This window comes from Salvia hispanica, chromosome 1 (genome assembly GCF_029641045.1).
Source record: "Salvia hispanica isolate PSC_SH4W2 chromosome 1, Shi_PSC_v1, whole genome shotgun sequence".
Taxonomy (NCBI): Eukaryota; Viridiplantae; Streptophyta; class Magnoliopsida; order Lamiales; family Lamiaceae; genus Salvia; species Salvia hispanica.
Genome location: NC_142692.1, coordinates 37,391,985 through 37,409,845, shown reverse-complemented (window position 1 = coordinate 37,409,845; position 17,861 = coordinate 37,391,985). Strand labels below are relative to the sequence as shown.

General features: G+C 34.3%; 3 protein-coding genes across 5 annotated transcripts; 1 reads left to right on the top strand and 2 right to left on the bottom strand.

Moving 5' to 3' along the window:
* Positions 1-147: 147 nt before the first annotated feature.
* LOC125222148 (serine/threonine-protein phosphatase 4 regulatory subunit-like protein) lies at positions 148-2,860 on the bottom strand. The gene is made up of 7 exons (XM_048124625.2): positions 2,700-2,860; positions 2,053-2,133; positions 1,710-1,758; positions 1,422-1,518; positions 1,140-1,192; positions 913-975; positions 148-626 (listed from the first exon to the last, which is right to left on the bottom strand). Exons 1-7 carry the CDS (start codon positions 2,801-2,803, stop codon positions 312-314), a joined length of 762 nt encoding a protein of 253 aa, XP_047980582.1. The 5' UTR covers positions 2,804-2,860; the 3' UTR covers positions 148-311.
* A 2,035-nt stretch (positions 2,861-4,895) lies between these two features.
* Positions 4,896-9,128, bottom strand: LOC125220778 (uncharacterized). Of its 2 annotated transcripts, none has more exons than XM_048122917.2 (8): positions 8,980-9,128; positions 7,151-7,775; positions 6,986-7,063; positions 6,768-6,884; positions 6,326-6,676; positions 5,882-6,229; positions 5,243-5,805; positions 4,896-5,158 (listed from the first exon to the last, which is right to left on the bottom strand). In XM_048122917.2, exons 1-8 carry the CDS (start codon positions 9,091-9,093, stop codon positions 5,099-5,101), a joined length of 2,256 nt encoding a protein of 751 aa, XP_047978874.1. In that variant the 5' UTR covers positions 9,094-9,128; the 3' UTR covers positions 4,896-5,098. The 2 variants fall into 2 exon arrangements, with proteins under 2 accessions (XP_047978874.1, XP_088918513.1); XM_089062387.1 differs by having other exon boundaries at positions 6,768-6,881.
* Positions 9,129-11,481: 2,353 nt separating this feature from the next.
* LOC125222045 (uncharacterized protein At1g51745-like) lies at positions 11,482-16,262 on the top strand. Of its 2 annotated transcripts, none has more exons than XM_089063013.1 (4): positions 11,482-12,255; positions 13,758-14,227; positions 14,433-14,696; positions 15,040-16,262. In XM_089063013.1, the coding sequence occupies exons 1-4, from the start codon at positions 12,071-12,073 to the stop codon at positions 16,125-16,127; spliced, it is 2,007 nt and encodes a 668-aa protein (XP_088919139.1). In that variant the 5' UTR covers positions 11,482-12,070; the 3' UTR covers positions 16,128-16,262. The 2 variants fall into 2 exon arrangements, with proteins under 2 accessions (XP_088919139.1, XP_047980399.1); XM_048124442.2 differs by lacking the exon at positions 11,482-12,255 and adding an exon at positions 12,270-13,561.
* Positions 16,263-17,861: the final 1,599 nt, after the last annotated feature.

The window sequence follows — 17,861 nt, the reverse complement described above, 5'->3', positions numbered from 1 at the left end:
GGAAAGAGCAAAAATTAGTGACGAGGGTCATATTCATCCATCTCAATTTCAGCAAATTAAAATTTTCCCAGTTTTGATTTATTTACATAAATATAAATTCTACTTTTGTTTTTGAACTTTGAAATACAATAAGTTTCTAGTAGTATGTACCAAAACTTAAAATTCTGGATTGTGCACCTGTTTTAAACGTTCAAAAACGATGCTAAAGTACTAGTGCTTGATGTACGAATAATTGTACGTTTTGAAAATGTTACAAAATTATGCTTCAATCGTTGTAAATCAATCATTCTAGCACAGTAAATCAATAGATGTTAAGAGTCGACCTTCGGAGCAGGATTTGCTTCTGGTGATTTGGCCACGTCCTCGGCAGTTTCCATGTCCATCATCGTATTGTCATTGATAACTACTTCGGCTTCCTGAGCATCACCGATGACTACTTCGGCTTCCTGAGCATCGGTCATTACTTCATCTTGGTCCTCAACCGGGGGTTCTAGCCCCCCATTTTCGACTGCGTTGTTCTGAGGCAGGGCGTTTCCATTTCCTTCGTGAGCCCCATTTGAATTTTGTTCTGTTGTGGGTGGGTATGGATCGGTACAGATTTTCAACGTTGATGTGACAAGTATATTCTGCACATATATGTGGAACAAAAATCAGAATTTTTTCCATGCAGCATGGTAGATATGGTAATTCCCAGAAATAGAGAATGTTCAATAATCAGATGATGGAAACGTAATCATCTCCAGAACCTTTACTAGTCCATAGTGATTATACATAAAACAGGACCTCCCAAGTCCATAGTGATCATACATAAAATTAAAGTGAACGGTTTGCCAACAGATATTTGAGCATTAATTCGACATTCAAAATAAAATGGAGTATGAAACTTGATTTCAGAAAGAGAGGGTAAAATACCTTATCTAGAGCCAAAGAGAGCTTCAACAGCTTAGGATAGATACTTCTTGCAGATAATAAGATCTGTTTTGTCAGTTAGAACAAGAAATTAATAATAAAGATAAGTATATATCTTCTAACAGAAATATTCCACAAAACAGATCAGATAGAAAAGTATCATTTGAGAGAATACACTTGCACCAAAGTACGCCAAGAAAAATGTCAGCACAGAAAGATAAAACAATTACCTCACAAAGCCTCTGTAAGGTAAATGGAGGGCCTTCATCAAAGCTATGAAGAGCTACAATACATATTCAGAGACAATTGTTAATGCTTTATTCGATTATGCAAGATATGACTACACATATAACTAATATAAAACTATTTAGTGCCTAATTTAAGATAATCTTCAGTCATAATTCACTATATCAAGCCTCTGTCTTACTCTCTAAGGAAAATAAATAAAATTGAATATCACGACATATGCCCAAGACAGTTAAAAAGAGGGAGAGGTGTGAAACAGGGAATACCATCATCCAACCTTTTCACCAGTTCCTGGAAAGTCTCCCCTAATGCAGAAGTCTGCTGCTCGGCGGTCATGTTAGACTCAGGATATTCTGAGAGGACCTTTAAGATGGAATTTGAAAGAGTTACATACTAGGAGAAACTCACAGATGGAACATGTAATGTCAATGGAAAACTGTTACAATATTAGTCCACCACCAATTCCTCTTGTCCAGAGGGTATGAAAAGAAAATAAATAGTAGTAGATCATAACAAGAAATCTTATGCTGAAAATCCAGCATACCTCCACGTACCTGCTTAAGATGGAAGGACAAGATACTCCTTAGTTTTTCCCAATCTAGCCTGCAATTGTAGGAGTGGGATTACTACCATCAAAAGCTCATTCAAGACCAGTTCTATATATAAATTGAGCAAAGTGGAATGATTTGTACATATTTTAAACTGCATGGTGATATCAAAATTTATCTCTGAGCTAAATCATTATTTTTAACAAGAGAGAGAACGGAAAATATGTATCGAACTTGCTAGAATAAAACTTAAAGATAGTTCCCACTTACTCTACCTACTCCTAGAGAGCGTACTAATCAAAACACGATTTGTTTTCCTAACGAGGGAGTTTCATAAACAAGAACATACCAAAATTTCCCAGTGGATGCACTTATTTCCAGTGCGCCCTTCACTTCTTCTTCTGAAAATGATGGTTCAGGTGCCAATCCTCTGCAATCATCATACCATCAGAAAGCTATCCACACGGAGATTACACAATAGGAGGAGTAACGAGGTTGCAACCATTCAGCAACATAACATACATCACGAAAGTTCAGCATTATGATTACAGCACCAGATCTATTTCCCTTTCAATTCACCATATGCATACATAACAACTCAGAAACTTCTCATTTAAGAATACCTAAAATTCACGAAATGGATGAACCGCTCAACAATCAATACCAAGTAATGCAGTCAATTTCTGCACATCATACCGATTTAACCTTCACTTGATTTTACGATATTTCCACCAAATACATAGGTTAAAATCGTAAAATAAGAAAAATCAGAAGCATTACATTGCCTACGATGAACAAATTGTTCCAGCCACCGATAAAACAGCTCAATCATCGATTACACACCTGTTCCACTCCGTACACATACATACAAAAATCATCTCCAAGCTATCTATCATTAGTTCAAAGCTATAAGCAGCTGCAGATTACTGGAAGCTGCAGTACTACATCGAAGTAAACTGGACTCTAACAAAAAGAGGCAGAAATTGAATTTTTTACCCGTGATTCGGCATTTCAGAATCCGGAATTTCGTGATTCTGCTCCACTGCGGCATCTCCGCGAGCAGAAGAATTCTCCAGATTCTCGTTTAGCGCTGTCGCCATGCGCAGATTTGGTTGGAAATTTTGGAAGAGAGGAAATGGGAAAAATTGAAACTAAAGCCCTCTTTTTAGGAGATGTTATTTATATGGAGTACTGTATAAAACAAAAAAAGAAAATTTGGAAAAAGAAAGAAAGAAATGAAATGTGGAAAAACTAAAATGAAATAAATACTGGTTGAAATGTCATCTGTTCTCTATCATACAAATAATCTCAAATAATTGTAATTATAATTATAATTATAATAATTTATTATTTGTAGTACTACTTTATCAATTAAGATTTACTAAAAAATAGTAAAATATGACACATAATAATAATAATATTAACCATAATAATAATATTAATTAATAACTAAAAAAATATTTATATAAACTTCGAATTATAGATTATGTAATTTTCAATTAAAATAAAAAAATAATTGAAATGTTTTTCTTCGATTAATTAATTCAATTCTCACTGCAATTATTTAAGTGAAAATGATTAATTAATATAAAATTAAAATTCTAGTATAATTTTCTTGATATTTCCAAACATAGAAAAATATTTTATTAAGAATTACTCATGTTCATATATTTTCATAAATGCCAGTAATAATCTATACATATATAAAAGGCGAGTTTTGGCCTTTTTTTGAAATATTTATATGTTTTGTCCTTATTCTGAAATATTTATAAGTTATGGACCAATTTGAATATTTTAAGTAACTCATGAATATTTATTTAGATATTTTAATCAGCATTTGACTAATTCTTAAAGCACTACAATGATTCATTGGTGGTTACAAATATTTAAATAGAATAATGAGCATTTAACAAATTTTGTAACCTATATTGTCTTGATTTTAAAATTATGATGTTATAATTCCATGATCTCTCATTTACTAATTTTGTACCTATAAAAGGCATAGAATTGTGGATGAAATACAATATACACACTAACAAAACATTCTTCATTCTCTCTCAAGCTCTCAACATTTTATTGCACATTTTAGGAACATTGTTTTGCTCGATTTTGGAGCCCCGTCAAGTTTATAGGTGCCTAGCAGGTTTGAGATGTTATATACGTTAGGAGGAAGTCGTTTTCATCTCTGGGGAAAATATGTCAATCCGAGAGCACTAACCGTGATGTAATTTGTCTTGCGGAAAGATGGTTTTTCTTGACTAATTTTCATTGTAATTTCCATTTCATTTATTGTTGATTTTTTTCCTTTGATTACAAAAGTTAGAGTACCGCGTGTATATGGTTCCAGAATTTTATCCCAATATTTCTTACAGTTCTTAGAAAGAGAAGAATTGTAACATCCTTAACTCAAACATACATAGTATTTATCTTCATCTTTACACAATTTATTATTTTTAGTAGAGAAATATGAAGGATTGTTTTAAACATATTTTTCAAAAATGTCAACACTTAATGTAGTCTCTTTATCATTGTCCAAATAATTGTGTTTGTCTCAATTCAATTTTAAATATGTTTAAGTTAATGTCTTTAGGTGTAAAATGAATTGAGGAGTATATATTTATTGAATTTTTATTACATAGTAGTATATTTTTCTATTTTAAATCGTATATAATTATATTATTTTTTATTTTAATTAATCGATTAACAATTTAAAATTGTATAACAAAAAAATATTCCGTCGTGCATCGCACAATGTCATCTGTTCTCTATCATACAAATAATCTCAAATAATTGTAATTATAATTATAATAATAATAATTTATTATTTGTAGTACTACTTTATCAATTAAGATTTACTAAAAAATAGTAAAATATGACACATAATAATAATAATATTAACCATAATAATAATAATTATTAATTAATAACTAAAAAATATTTATATAAACTTCGAATTATAGATTATGTAATTTTCAATTAAAATAAAAAAATAATTAAAATGTTTTTCTTCGATTAATTAATTCAATTCTCACTGCAATTATTTAAGTGAAAATGATTAATTAATATAAAATTAAAATTCTAGTATAATTTTCTTGATATTTCCAAACATAGAAAAATATTTTATTAAGAATTACTCATGTTCATATATTTTCATAAATGCCAGTAATAATTCCAATAATATACCACTAGTATTTTTTAAAATAACGGAAATAACCAGATATTGTCCAAGATGATTGTTCGATTATTTGCTCTTTTTTTCAATAATTTTCAAATTTAAAGAGCAAAGGTAAACATCTCATGCACCGAAGCCATGTACCCTTGTGACCTAATCCAAACAATACAAAAGTTTTCTCTCATATTCATACTGGAATGAAAATACTCAAACAATATGAGATTTAATTCGCCTTCTGATTTTCCGACAGGGCTTGGAGAGCAGTTCTTGCAGCTGCAGATGCCTATTTTAACAACACACAAACCTTAGATCATAGCATAGTTATGATTAAAACAGATTTATACCACAAGAAAAAGATGATTTTTACCTCATTTTCACCCTTCAGATCATCCAGCATGGGGACACTCTCAGCAATTTTCTTGACAATCTTTGATCTCTCTTTCGCAGGCGCGCTTTTACTTCCACTGCCTATGTTCTCTTTATTGTCCGTTCTCATGATCGCCTTGCTTGCAGACGGCCTTCCTGGTGTCGAAAGAGTTGGAGGAATGGTGAGAGATAACACTGCTGCATTCTCCATAGAAGGAGTGGGAGAATGATCTAGGCTCGCTGCAGCGTCTTTTTCGGGTGTTACTAGTTCATCCCAGTTGATAACATCATCTTCGTTGCTCATCAAACTGATTTTAGAAGCCAAGGAGTCATTACTCTTGGTTGATTCTGCTGTGAGATCCGAGGAATCTGATTCATCTTTTTGGGTTGTTTCTTGTTCATCCCAGTCGGAAACATCTTCCTCGTTGCTCGTCAAAGAATCATCACTCATGGTTGATTCAGAAGCATATTCAGAAGCCACAGAATCATCACTCATGGTTGATTCTTCTGTGAGATTCAAAGAATCTGATTCATCAGGACTGGATTTGGTTTCACTTGAATCAGCTGCAGTTTTTAATGAAGCTTCATCAGCCAATATAATCTAAATAATTAAACTAAGTAAAGCAAGAAGTAATCATACTCTTAAACTCAAGATCTTCCTCATTCTCATTCTCTTTAATGTCCAAGGTTGCCTTGTTCGCAGAATCAGATGCCCTTCTTGGTGTCGAACGAGTTGGTTGAATGGTGAGAGATGGAACTGTTGCATTCTCCGAAAAAGCAGCTAGTTGATGAGTTGGAGAATTCTCTAGGCTTGCTGCAGCATCTTTTCCGCGTGTTGCATGTTCATCCCAGTCGGAAACATCATCTTCGTTGCTCCTCAAACTGGTTTCGTAAGCCATTGAATCATTACTCTTGGTTGATTCTTCTGTGACATCCAGATTGTCTGAATCTGATTCATCAGGATTGGGTTCGGTTTCACTTGAATCAGCTGCAGTTTTTAATGAAGCTTCATCAACCAATATAATCTAAATTACTACTAAAATAAGTAAAACAAGAAAGAATAATGAACAATAAGTAATCATACTGCTATTTAGCTCAAGATCTTCCTCATTCTCATTCTCTTTATTGTCCGAGGTTTCCTTGTTTGCGAAATCAGACGCCCTTCTTGGTGTGAAAAGAGTTGGTTGAATGGTGAGAGATGGAACTGCTGCATTCCCGATAAAAGCAGTTAGCTGATGAGTTGGAGAATTCTCTAGGCTTGCTGCAGCATCTTTTCCTGGTGTTGCTTGTTCATCCCAGTCGGAAACATCATCTTCGTTGCTCCTCAAACTGGTTTCGGAAGCCATGGAATCATTACTCTCGGTTGATTCATCTGCGATATCCAGATTGTCTGAATCTGATTCATCAGGATTGGATATGGTTTCACTTGAATCAGCTGCAAGTTTTAACGAAGCTTCATCAACCAATATAATCTAAATAACCAAACTAAGTAAAAAAAAGAAGAATGAGCAATAAAGTAGTCATACTATTTAGCTCAAGATCTTCCTTGTTCTCTTCAGAAGCTATAGCTTGAGCTGCAACGAACACTTCACCAACACTTTCGATAACAGTGCCAGAAGGCACTTCAGCTAATGCAAGATCTTCTGAACATAAACACAAGAAGGATGGCAGACAAAGGTGTTAGGGATTCAAAATGCAAAGAAAAGGGAAAATGAAATTGCAAATGAAACAGTTAATCTCTCACCATTCTCAACGATTGTTTCATCTACTGATTCTGCATCTTCAGAAGTCTTCTCTTCTTCTATAATGTCAGCTATGAATCCTGTTTAAGAGTAACAACATAAGTATGAAGCAGAACATATATATTTTGGTTCTTATTGTTATTAAACAGCTAGGGTGACAAACACACCATCAGCCTTTTGAGATTCATCATGAGAAGCTTTTTTATCTTCAGTCTCGAAACCAGAACCGGCTTGATCAATTTCTGCAACCCTACTCTCATTCAGTTCTATTTTAGCCTCCTTAGTAGAATGATGTCCCTCCTCAATCTTGGGCACCTCTACTTCCTTCAGGTTTGATTGATGTCCATCATTGTCCTCCACTGTAGCTATGGATGCCACTTCTACATCAATAGACACATTTTGTTTATCACTCGAATCTACCTGTCCTTCATCTTTGCACTCTGCCTCTTCCACATCAGTAACTCCCGAGACTTCAACCGAACCATCCAGGCTCTCTTCCAATTTCATTTTGAAGTCTTGAACATCATCAGTAAACAAATCCTTCGTCGAAAACAAAGTTATCCCATGTAACAACTTGGCACTCTTCTCTGCCAACCTTGCAGACCGCCTTGTTCCATAAACTTGCTGAAGTGTACTGTCTTCCTTAGCAGCTCTTCTCCTCTGGCTAGCAGCACCTAACTGAGCAGGGGTCAGCAATAGATCCTTCTTCCTTGTAGTCCTTGACCGTGGCTCGACTGATGACTGATAAATTCCACATTTAAACGCCTGCAACACCTCGTCAACCCCTTCAACCTGCCAATCACAGGGGAAATCAAAATTTGATAATGAAAATGTATGCAGATAACAATTTAATAAGCACTACATTGAACAAAATGATGGTATAGTACTTTTCAACACGAAAGTCCTCAACTCACAAATGATCAAAATCGCATATGGATGAATTATTAACCAATACCAAAAACTAGCTTGATAACAACAAAGGAAATGTTTGAGCCAAATCTGTATTCTCAAAACATCATTTTCATCAATCAATAGCATTCCAACTCCATTAACAGTGTTGATGATGCAAACTAGGAACGCGGTGATCTAAGAGAAGACTAGCATCTGATAAACGAAAGGTTCGATTGAAACCTCAGTATCGTCAACATGATCACTAAAATGAAAGAACATCAGTTCTCATTCAGTAACTCTACTTCCAAAAACAAACCGATCAATCGATCAATAAAAAAGCTGATTATAATCCAAAATTAACATCCGAATCTGTTCTCATTCAGTAACTCTACTTCCAAAAACAAACCGATCAATCGATCAATAAAAAAGCTGATTATAATCCAAAATTAACATCCGAATCATGATTACAAAACGATCAAACACAGGAAAAAATAAAAACAAACCGGATTCAGTGAAAATGATCGAAACAGCAGTTTCATCATCATGATCACTAAGATGATATCACAGTAATTCTCATTCCAATAACTCTAATTCCACTAACAAACCGATCGATAGATCAATCAAATTAAAGCTGATTATAAACCAAGTTAAAAGCGGAATCATAATTAAAAAGCGATCAAACACAGGACAGTATCAAAACAATCCGGATTCAATGAAAATGATCAAAACATCAGTATCGTAATCATGATAACTAAAATGGATTCTCATTCCAGAAACTCTACTTCCATAAACAAACCGATCGATCAAATGAAAGCTGACTATAATTCAAAGTTAACAGACGATTCAAAATTAAACAGCGATCAAACACATGACAGTATCAAACAATCCAGATTCAATGAAAAATGATCGAAACATACTAAAACGAAATCACAGTAATCCTCGTTCCAGTAACTCTACTTCCACAACCAAATCGATCGATCGATCGATCAATCAATCAAAGCTGATTAAATGCATTGTTAACATCCGAATCATATTTACAAAGCGATCAAACACAGGATAATATCAAAACAGTCCGGTTTCAGCAGAAAATGATCGATCTACTCACAATCTCTAGAGCTTTGAGAGAATCAGCCATGGCAACATTCGTCACGTTGGCGGGGGTCTTGTTTGTCTTGCACAATGCCTGCAATTCTCTCCTTGAAAGGCTGTGGAAATCCATTTTTCACTTGAACCCTAAGATCTAGATATGTTGGAACGTTTAGGATCAGGTTGATGAGGCTAGGAATTTGGATAGTGAAGTGGTATTTATAGTGTGCGGTGAGAAGGAGTAAAGTTGAAGCGGCAACTTTGTAGTTAGAGCGAGCGTAGGATTTGAATTTCAAATTATTTGTTTTTGGAAATGTAATTATTATTATTACTACTCCTATTTGAGAAAAAATATCAGTACAATATTTTCTTAAATACCAAGTGACTTGATTTTATAAACAATTTGTTAGTAATTGTTTTTCATCTACTTGGCTTGATTCCTTAGACAATATATAATAAAATTATAAGATAAAAAAAGATATACTTAAAAAAATTTAAATTAGTGTATTATCTAATTTGATTAACCAAATTATGTTTTAAGATTAAAATTAATTCCCGTTGTTAGACCAACAACAAGTGGCTAGAAGGTCATCAATGGGAAAAATCATTCGGCCAAAAATAATGTAATTTTGGCCAAAGAAGAGGGGTCGAGACAAGCTATTACGAGCGAAACGTTTTAGAAATAAATAATATTAATCGAGAAATAAGATTTGTCGTAGCATTGAGTAAAGCCACATTTTGAGAGCCGACAAACACAATTTTTTTTATTTTTCACTAATCTTCTTTCCTTTAAGAACAATTAATTTTTTTCACTAATCTTCTACATTTCCTTTAAGAATTGGTATTTTCGATTCTTGGCAGGGCTTCTAATTTTATTATTTTGGCTATTTTGGGAGGGATATAAAGTTGCTATTCAATAACAATATTTTATAATTGAAATAATTCAGTATGAGCATTTTCAATTTTAAGGCCAATAAAATACGTATAAAGTTTCATTACACACACTAAAGAATTAAAAATAAGTTTCAAAGATATAATTAATGGTTACCCAAAGTATGCATTTTCATTTAAAATTTCAAATGGTGGATTGATCATTTACGGGTGCAAATTCATTGCGTGTGTATAGGGACACAATTAAAATATCTGAAAGTAATAACATTAATGTCTCTCAAATAAAATTATTTTTTTCTAAAATTTATAAATAAATTTGTAATTAATGCGATGAAACTAGCTTATGTAATTTTTATTTTAATAATCCAATTAAAAAATCTTATATTGTTTTGTTATTATATAAACTATTCATACACAACAAAGTATACTTTTGATATTACGTTTCATTTGCATTAATTGCCAACTATATATTATTCTATGATTTAATGATGATATATATCTACTAGTACTTCTTAAACTTTAAAATAAATTAAAAAGCGTTTTCAAAATCAAGAAATAAAGTCTAGATGGGATAGATAGGGTGGCTTGCAAACAAGCTATTAAAAGTATTCTCAATTATGAAATAGTATATCATAATTGTAACCAACATATATATGAATAATGTCTCGATTAAAGTACTCTAGATATTTTATGAATGAACTAATTACATACATTTATTTTTAGCGTACTTTTTAAATATTTTTAGAGTCCATAAAATCGTGAAAGTTTTGATATTTAGGATTTTGTGAGAACATTAATATTTTATTGACAACGATTTTTAATTATTCAACTTTTATTTATATAGTACTAGCATTTAAGTTAACTTTAACCCATAATCAATTTTTTATCACATTGGAATACCTATCAACCTTAAATCAAATAATTATGAATTTAGTAAGAAAAAAAATATAGTACTTATGAAATTTTAAAGTCAAGTTGGTAGTTATGTTTGGATAATTGGATTTCCACATATATAAATCTACAATTTTATATACACAAAAAATCACTCACACATATATATTATATACACATAGAAATGTATTATTATGATATAATATTATATGATCATCATTTTTGCTTAGTCCAATTAAATAATTTTTGCCGTTATATCAATTCAGTTTGTCTTCAATATTTTAAATAATCACCGATTTCATTATTTTATAAATAACATAAAAATCAATGTACAATTTATTATTTTATTCATTTTTTAAGCTACATAAACATGGATAAATCATGCTTTTATCTGTGTCCTATTACTTATAAAAAAATTAATAACATCAATAAAAACTAAAAAACTAACGTCAATGATAGTTTAAGCCTTTGGAAATTGACAATAATTTGACTACTTAACTATTTGAATAGTTATTATCCTTATTTTACATGTACATATAAATTAGGAACATATTATTTGACTTTAACCAAAAACTATAGAAACATATTATATCAAAATAAGTTGCAAAGAAAATTAAATGAGAACACCTGGTCCTCAATGTTAACGATGCAATTTAATGAGAAATACAAGTGCTTTTATAAAACACCTAAATGTTGTCTTTTTTCATGAAGACCCGAACAACGAGCTACTCCGTGCGCAGGCAGCACTAAAGTGAGCCGGGGGTGACGAGAGCCTTATTATGATAGACACAACTCGTGCACCTGAAGCGCAGAGTCAACACTCAACCAGCACAAAATCGACTCACCTATACATACACCTATACATACACACTTTCCTCTCCATACATCAAATTCTCTTCTCTCTTCGATCCAAACCTCCAATCAATCGCTGTAATTCCACCGCAATCGCCCCCAGCTATGAAACCCCCCTGAAAATTTTGAATGGAAACCCTAACCCTAACCCTAGCCCCACGCCCAATTACTCTGCTTCGATCATCGCTCTTTTCTCTCTTCTTTTCCGCTGGCTGATCAATTGACGCTCGAATTCGCTTCTCGATCATTGGATCTCTGATTTGGTTGATTGATTTTGTTTTGTTAAATTGCTGCGTTTTTGAATAGTTATGTGATGGAGTGATCCGCCCTTAAATGCGCTGTAGCTTCCGATGAGCATGAGAGTGGAGATCAGTTAAGTTTTAGGTTGGAGAAATAGGATTTGTTTTGTCTATAGGCTTATACTTGTAATCATCGTTATATATACATACATTTTGTCATATATCTCTCTATAAGGGATGTGTAGCTCAGAAACAGGAGGAGTGGTGGATTGTAGTGTGGGGAGTATAGTTTGGGTGCGGCGACGAAATGGCTCGTGGTGGCCGGGGAAGATACTTGGGCCGGAAGAGCTTCAGTCGTCTCATATAACATCGCCGAGATCAGGAACTCCAGTCAAGCTTCTGGGGAGGGAGGATGCTAGTGTGTAAGTTCGAAAGGCGTTTATTTCGTTTATGGTGAAAACTTTAATGGCATTGTCATTAGTCTGTGTATATGGTAGTGGTGGATGCAGCTGATAATAGATTTTATATGATGGTGCAAATTTGGAATTTTGATGGTCAATCATTTGCTGAATTCGTAGTTGTGCTTAATGCAGCTGAAAATTACTGGTAGGTATTAATTGACAACTGATAAGAGTTAGTATGAAGTTTCAAGCAAAAAAGACATGCTTTAGTGTAATCAAATTATTGTGGAAAGTTTTGCATGTATGAAGTATTATATTAGTCAAAACTTCCATAAAAGAATAAGTCAAGTGTTATTATTTTCAAGTTCACAAATATGGCCTACCATTGAAGGCTTTGCTTGGGATATGCTTATAGTTTTCTCCGGTTTGTTTTATTTATAATTTCAGAGTAACACTGCACTGGCCATGGAATTTTTTTGCAATTTGATGTCTAATTGTTCAATTTGATGGATTTGGATGAGATGGCTATTTCTTAAGTTCGCATATTCTTTCATGATGGCTATTAGGTCAAATAAGACCATTGATTCATTTCACATCCTTTTCTTAAGTGACTTCTGTTAACATTATGGAATATGGATGGCATCAGTGTTTAACTTGATTGTTATTATGTCACATACTTTGTATTGTCTCACACTTGACATTGTGCTTTCGAAAAATCAATGGAGGAGCTTCTGTAAGCTTCCGATAGGCTTCTAAGTATGTCGAAGCATTGATCTTAACACTTAAGCCGGTAGTTGATGCATGACAATTTCTGAAACTCTACGCGCGCGATTGCATGGCTTTGGTTGTGTTATTATCAACCAGCAAAGGATGCCTCACTTAAGAATTGAGACTTAAAAGTTTATATTTTGTAGTAATTGATATGATATCCGCCTTCTGTTGTATAGAATATGAATAAAGAACTTGTTGCTTCTAAGACTTAACTGAGATCTTCTGCAGTAAAGGCATCATTCCTTTAGGAACAGGGAAAGGGAAATTGAAGATCATAACAATCTAGTTATTTCTAATCCAACAGCTCAGGTGTATAAAGCTTAAGTTGCATCACTCAGTTTCTTGCATTTTTGTACGCTGAAGCTAAAGGACTTACAAATCCATTTTTTTGAGCCCTTCATCTAATCGCACAAATGAAATGCCTATATCATTAATGTGAGTTCACAAATTACTTAAATGAGAATTTGGATAGGTATGTACCATGAGCCCTGAGGTTTTCTCTGATCGACAAGCTCATGTAGCCTCTCTTTCTGCAGCCTATATGGAGAACAAACATGTTGGTGATTTTGTTCCTCTAGACTAGTTATGTTTGTCTTTTGACTATTACATCTGATGCTCTCATAAATGATGAATTATATTCTGATGCTCTCCTAAATGATGAATTATAATCTGAGTTACATCTGATGTCATTTGAGATTCATTGTCTAGTTTTAACTGTAGTATATGATGTTTTGTCTTGCATGTAATACTAGGGACTGGTACAACTTGGAGAAATCAAAACGAGTGAAAGCTTTCCGATGTGGGGAGTTTGATGACTGCATTGAAAGGGCTGAAGCTGCTCAGGGTATGCCTCCAAAGAAAAGAGAGAAATATGCACGGAGAGAAGATGCAATATTGCATGCTCTTGAATTGGAGAGACAACTGATGGAGAAGAAATATGGAAAATCAGGAAATTCGTCTAATGGCAGAAGAAAATCGCCGGATGCGGTTACTTCTTCAGAAAGGTTGGGAAACGGCGCAGGAAATCAAATAGACTCCAGATCTGACCAGCTACCTGAGATGCTTGGTTTAGCTGTTGTAGAAAAGAATGGGACAGACCAGCATCCATGCGAAGAGACGGTTAAGGAGGTAAGTCAACCTAGCGGTGATGATGATAGTGCTGGCGCACTACCTCGAATGAGAGGGTTGCAGGACTTAGGTCTCCGGACTACTCCACCGATGAGTAAGCTTCTCCCCTCAGCATTCTCGAATATTCTCAACTACGTTTTGGTTAACTCCACGCTTGTGCTGTTCAATAAGTGATTTTCTGTACAATAAAAGAAATTGTCTAGGCTGCAGACCAGAGATCCATTAGAAGAGTACTTTAAGTATCAGATTTCCATTGTATCTTATCAGGTTGCTAATTGTTCTGTTTTGGGTTCGATCAGGAGAGGAGCATTCTGGAGTTGCAATATCTCGGGTGAAGAGGAGTAGAAATGCTTATTTGACATATGATTCTGGGGATTGTTCCAATGATAATCAAAATCTAACCACCCAGATGGAAATACCAGTTTCAAAGTTTGACGAAAGCAGCTATCAAGCTGATGCTGGGGAAGACCACATTTCTGGGTCTACAGAGGATACTGAAACAGATTGTTCAGAAACTGATTCTGTGGAGTCGGATTCCGATGAAGAAATGGCTGCTCTATCTGGTGAGATATTTCGTATTGCTCTTGAAAACATTGCAAAGCTACAATATAACCTAGGGGCCGTATCATGGCATCATTGCAATTTTGGGGTGGTCCGGCATACTGTCTAAATATTCCTACATTTTGGAACTGCCTATAACAATTTCTTAAATTAAGTTTGCCGTCTAAATATGTGCTGTAACTGTATTTGTGACTAGAGGACTTCCCGGTGATACAGCCGGTAAATATTTCCTGGCTATTTTTCCTGATCTGCAAATTAGTTCTTGTCTCTTAATTTCTTCTTACATGGTTGCTTTCACCACCCATTTTTTTGCGTGTTATAACTCTGTTATGTTTGGATTTACAGATGGTGCGGGTTCTATAGAATTACAACCGAAATATCCAAGGAGTATTGAAACACATGAAGACCATGGAAGCATTAGTAGTAGTGATGACTTTGATGAATTGACATATGCCGATGGCTTGCCTCATCATTTACCCCATGGCTACATGTCAAATAGCGTGGAGGTTTCCAAGTGGCGACTCAAAAGGAAAAGAAATAACCGCAACGTTGGGAAAAAGTATCCTGACAGAACTGATGCTGAGCTTCCCAAAGGATATGCAAACAGCAGAAACTCCAACTGGAGCAGTGGTGGTGGTTTCAAGGCTGATCCAATCGATAAAAGTTTAAGGAACCATGCATCCGGATATGGATCGACAGGACTACACAGTTCTCATGAGACCGCTGATTTGGATGGCTTTGCTTGGAATAATCAGTCAATCACCAGAGGATATTGGGAGGATTCACAAGAATATGTAGATCCTTTCTTTGTTGGGAGGCATCCTTTTGGTGGTCGGGCCATGCTGATAGACGTGGATTTGGAAGTCCAGGCCAACAACTATCGACGAGATGTCCCAATGATCTCGCTGATGAGCAAGCTAAATGGTCACGCTATTATAGGCCACCCTATCCAGATCGAAGCTCTTGAAAGTGATTTGTCCGAGAACCATGTCTCTACAACTGATTATTTTCACCCCGAACCTCTGGAGACTCCTGCACTTCCTTCAGCATGGAGGACCGGTCGGAGGACAGCAAATTCCCGTGTCCCCCGCCCTTTCCTGAACGGTGAGAGCAAGCAGCACTCTCTATTCATCAACCAAGACACTCGCCTAAAGGGGAGTATGACGCAGAGGAGCTTCCCCCAGTATCCAATCGACAGGAAGTTCTCAAGAAACTCTCCCAAGAAGAGCAGCCCGTCGGCCAACCAAAAGATACGGAGCCTTTCATCGATTGCATCAGACGAGCAGCATCAGAGCGATCCCAGAAACGACACGAGCAGTTTTCAAGTGGGCGGGATGATCAAAACCGGGAATCTGCCCACGACAGTTGCTTGCATACCAGTTAACTTGGTATTCAGTAGGTTACATGAGGAGTTGGTTGGTCGGCATCAGTAATAATATGGATTATTGTAGATGTTGATTGTTTACTAGTTTCATGTAAATTTTAGGCAATAATTTTATATAATAACTACACCTGTTGTCACATTTTGTTGTGAAAAATACTGATTTGATTCTTGATTTTCTGACAAATTTGGTGCAGCAGCCTCAGATATGTTTTTAGGAAGATTGTGACCTTTGTATACATAAGAACAAAACAAGGTAAGTGGTTCCATCTGCAAGAGATAGTATAGATTTGTATACTAATCAATTTTGTGTGTGTGAACCTTGAAGATGCGTTAGACAGTACTTGTCTGTTCCGATGCAAACAGATGTTCTCGATTGAACTGCTCTAGGTATCCAATTGAGGTTGTCTTTGATGGTTCGAGATTTCCTTGTCTGAGCACAAATATATTCTGTAATGAAATCGATAGACAGAGGCCCTCCACACCACAACATGATATGCAAATTTTGGTTTGACAAGAAGCAAGTGTAACTTAGAGTGGGACTAGTATGTTGGTAGTCTCATAGGATTGATTACATGTGCATTACAGTCTACTGAAATGCTAGTATCTTATAAACAAACGATTGGAACTTGTAATTAGTCGTGGTTATTTCCAATTATATCTCTCCTGTTCTCTGGTCTAAATATATAAATTTCAAATAAATTAATAAACGACTAAATCGAACTTTCTCTATAATTTCAAATAAAATAATAAACGACTAAATCGTGCTTTGATTTTTATGAACATTTTGAAATTAAATACTTCACTAACAATTTTTAATGTATTAGAATCAAACTAAATATATAATTCGAAACGAACAACGTTAAACATGCGTCAAACAAGAGTGGTGCTCATATAAGAAGCTCACATAAGGTATGTAGCATATTATTTCTCTCATTTATAATATGAATTCCACGCTCATTCCACTACCTTTTCCCTCACTCTCACTCTCTCTTATTTTTTCCCATCTCTCTTTTATTTTATTAATTATACATTCATACCTATGTCATTTATAACATTGTCTATTTTTGGTGTACGGTGGGAGTACATTGTTTAGTATACATATAGGACAATTGTTAAAAAAATAACACTTTGTAAGTAATTTGTATTCAAACCTTGTGAAACTGAATAAAATTTAATCAAACTTTAACATTCCTTTTCGTTTTGTCAAGCCAAATGAATGAGAAGCCTTCTCAACTTTAATAGTTTTATTAGATCAAAACAATTTTTTTGTTTTAAAAATAAAAGAAAATTTAAAACTTTTAGGGAGATACGTTTTGTGGGCTTTTCAATAAATGCCGTGTTTTTTTTTATAATGGTAATAATGTACTATTTGTGGTTTGTGAATTGTCAAACAAACAAACAAAGGAAAGCAAAGGAATAAAGAGTAAAAAACAAAATTAACAAAAAATACAACTATATTGGGCTCCCCATTAAATATGTAGCCGTTTGTTCTTTAATCTTGTACCCTAATATAAACGTACGACTTGTTCAAATTTCTGTATGAGATATGAATCCAACTTATTTAAAATTAGTAATGGTTAAAATCGTGTTATATTATTAAAATAATACTAAAAGAAATGAAAATAAAAGGAAAAAATATTATTGTATTACTAAAATAACATCGTGTGTATGACAGGAATACATCTCTATGTACCCGATTTTACGATTTAGAAAAACTGAAACATCACGATTTAACATTTCGTTTACAAATCTTATATGACTGACCAGAATTTGACCGAATTTT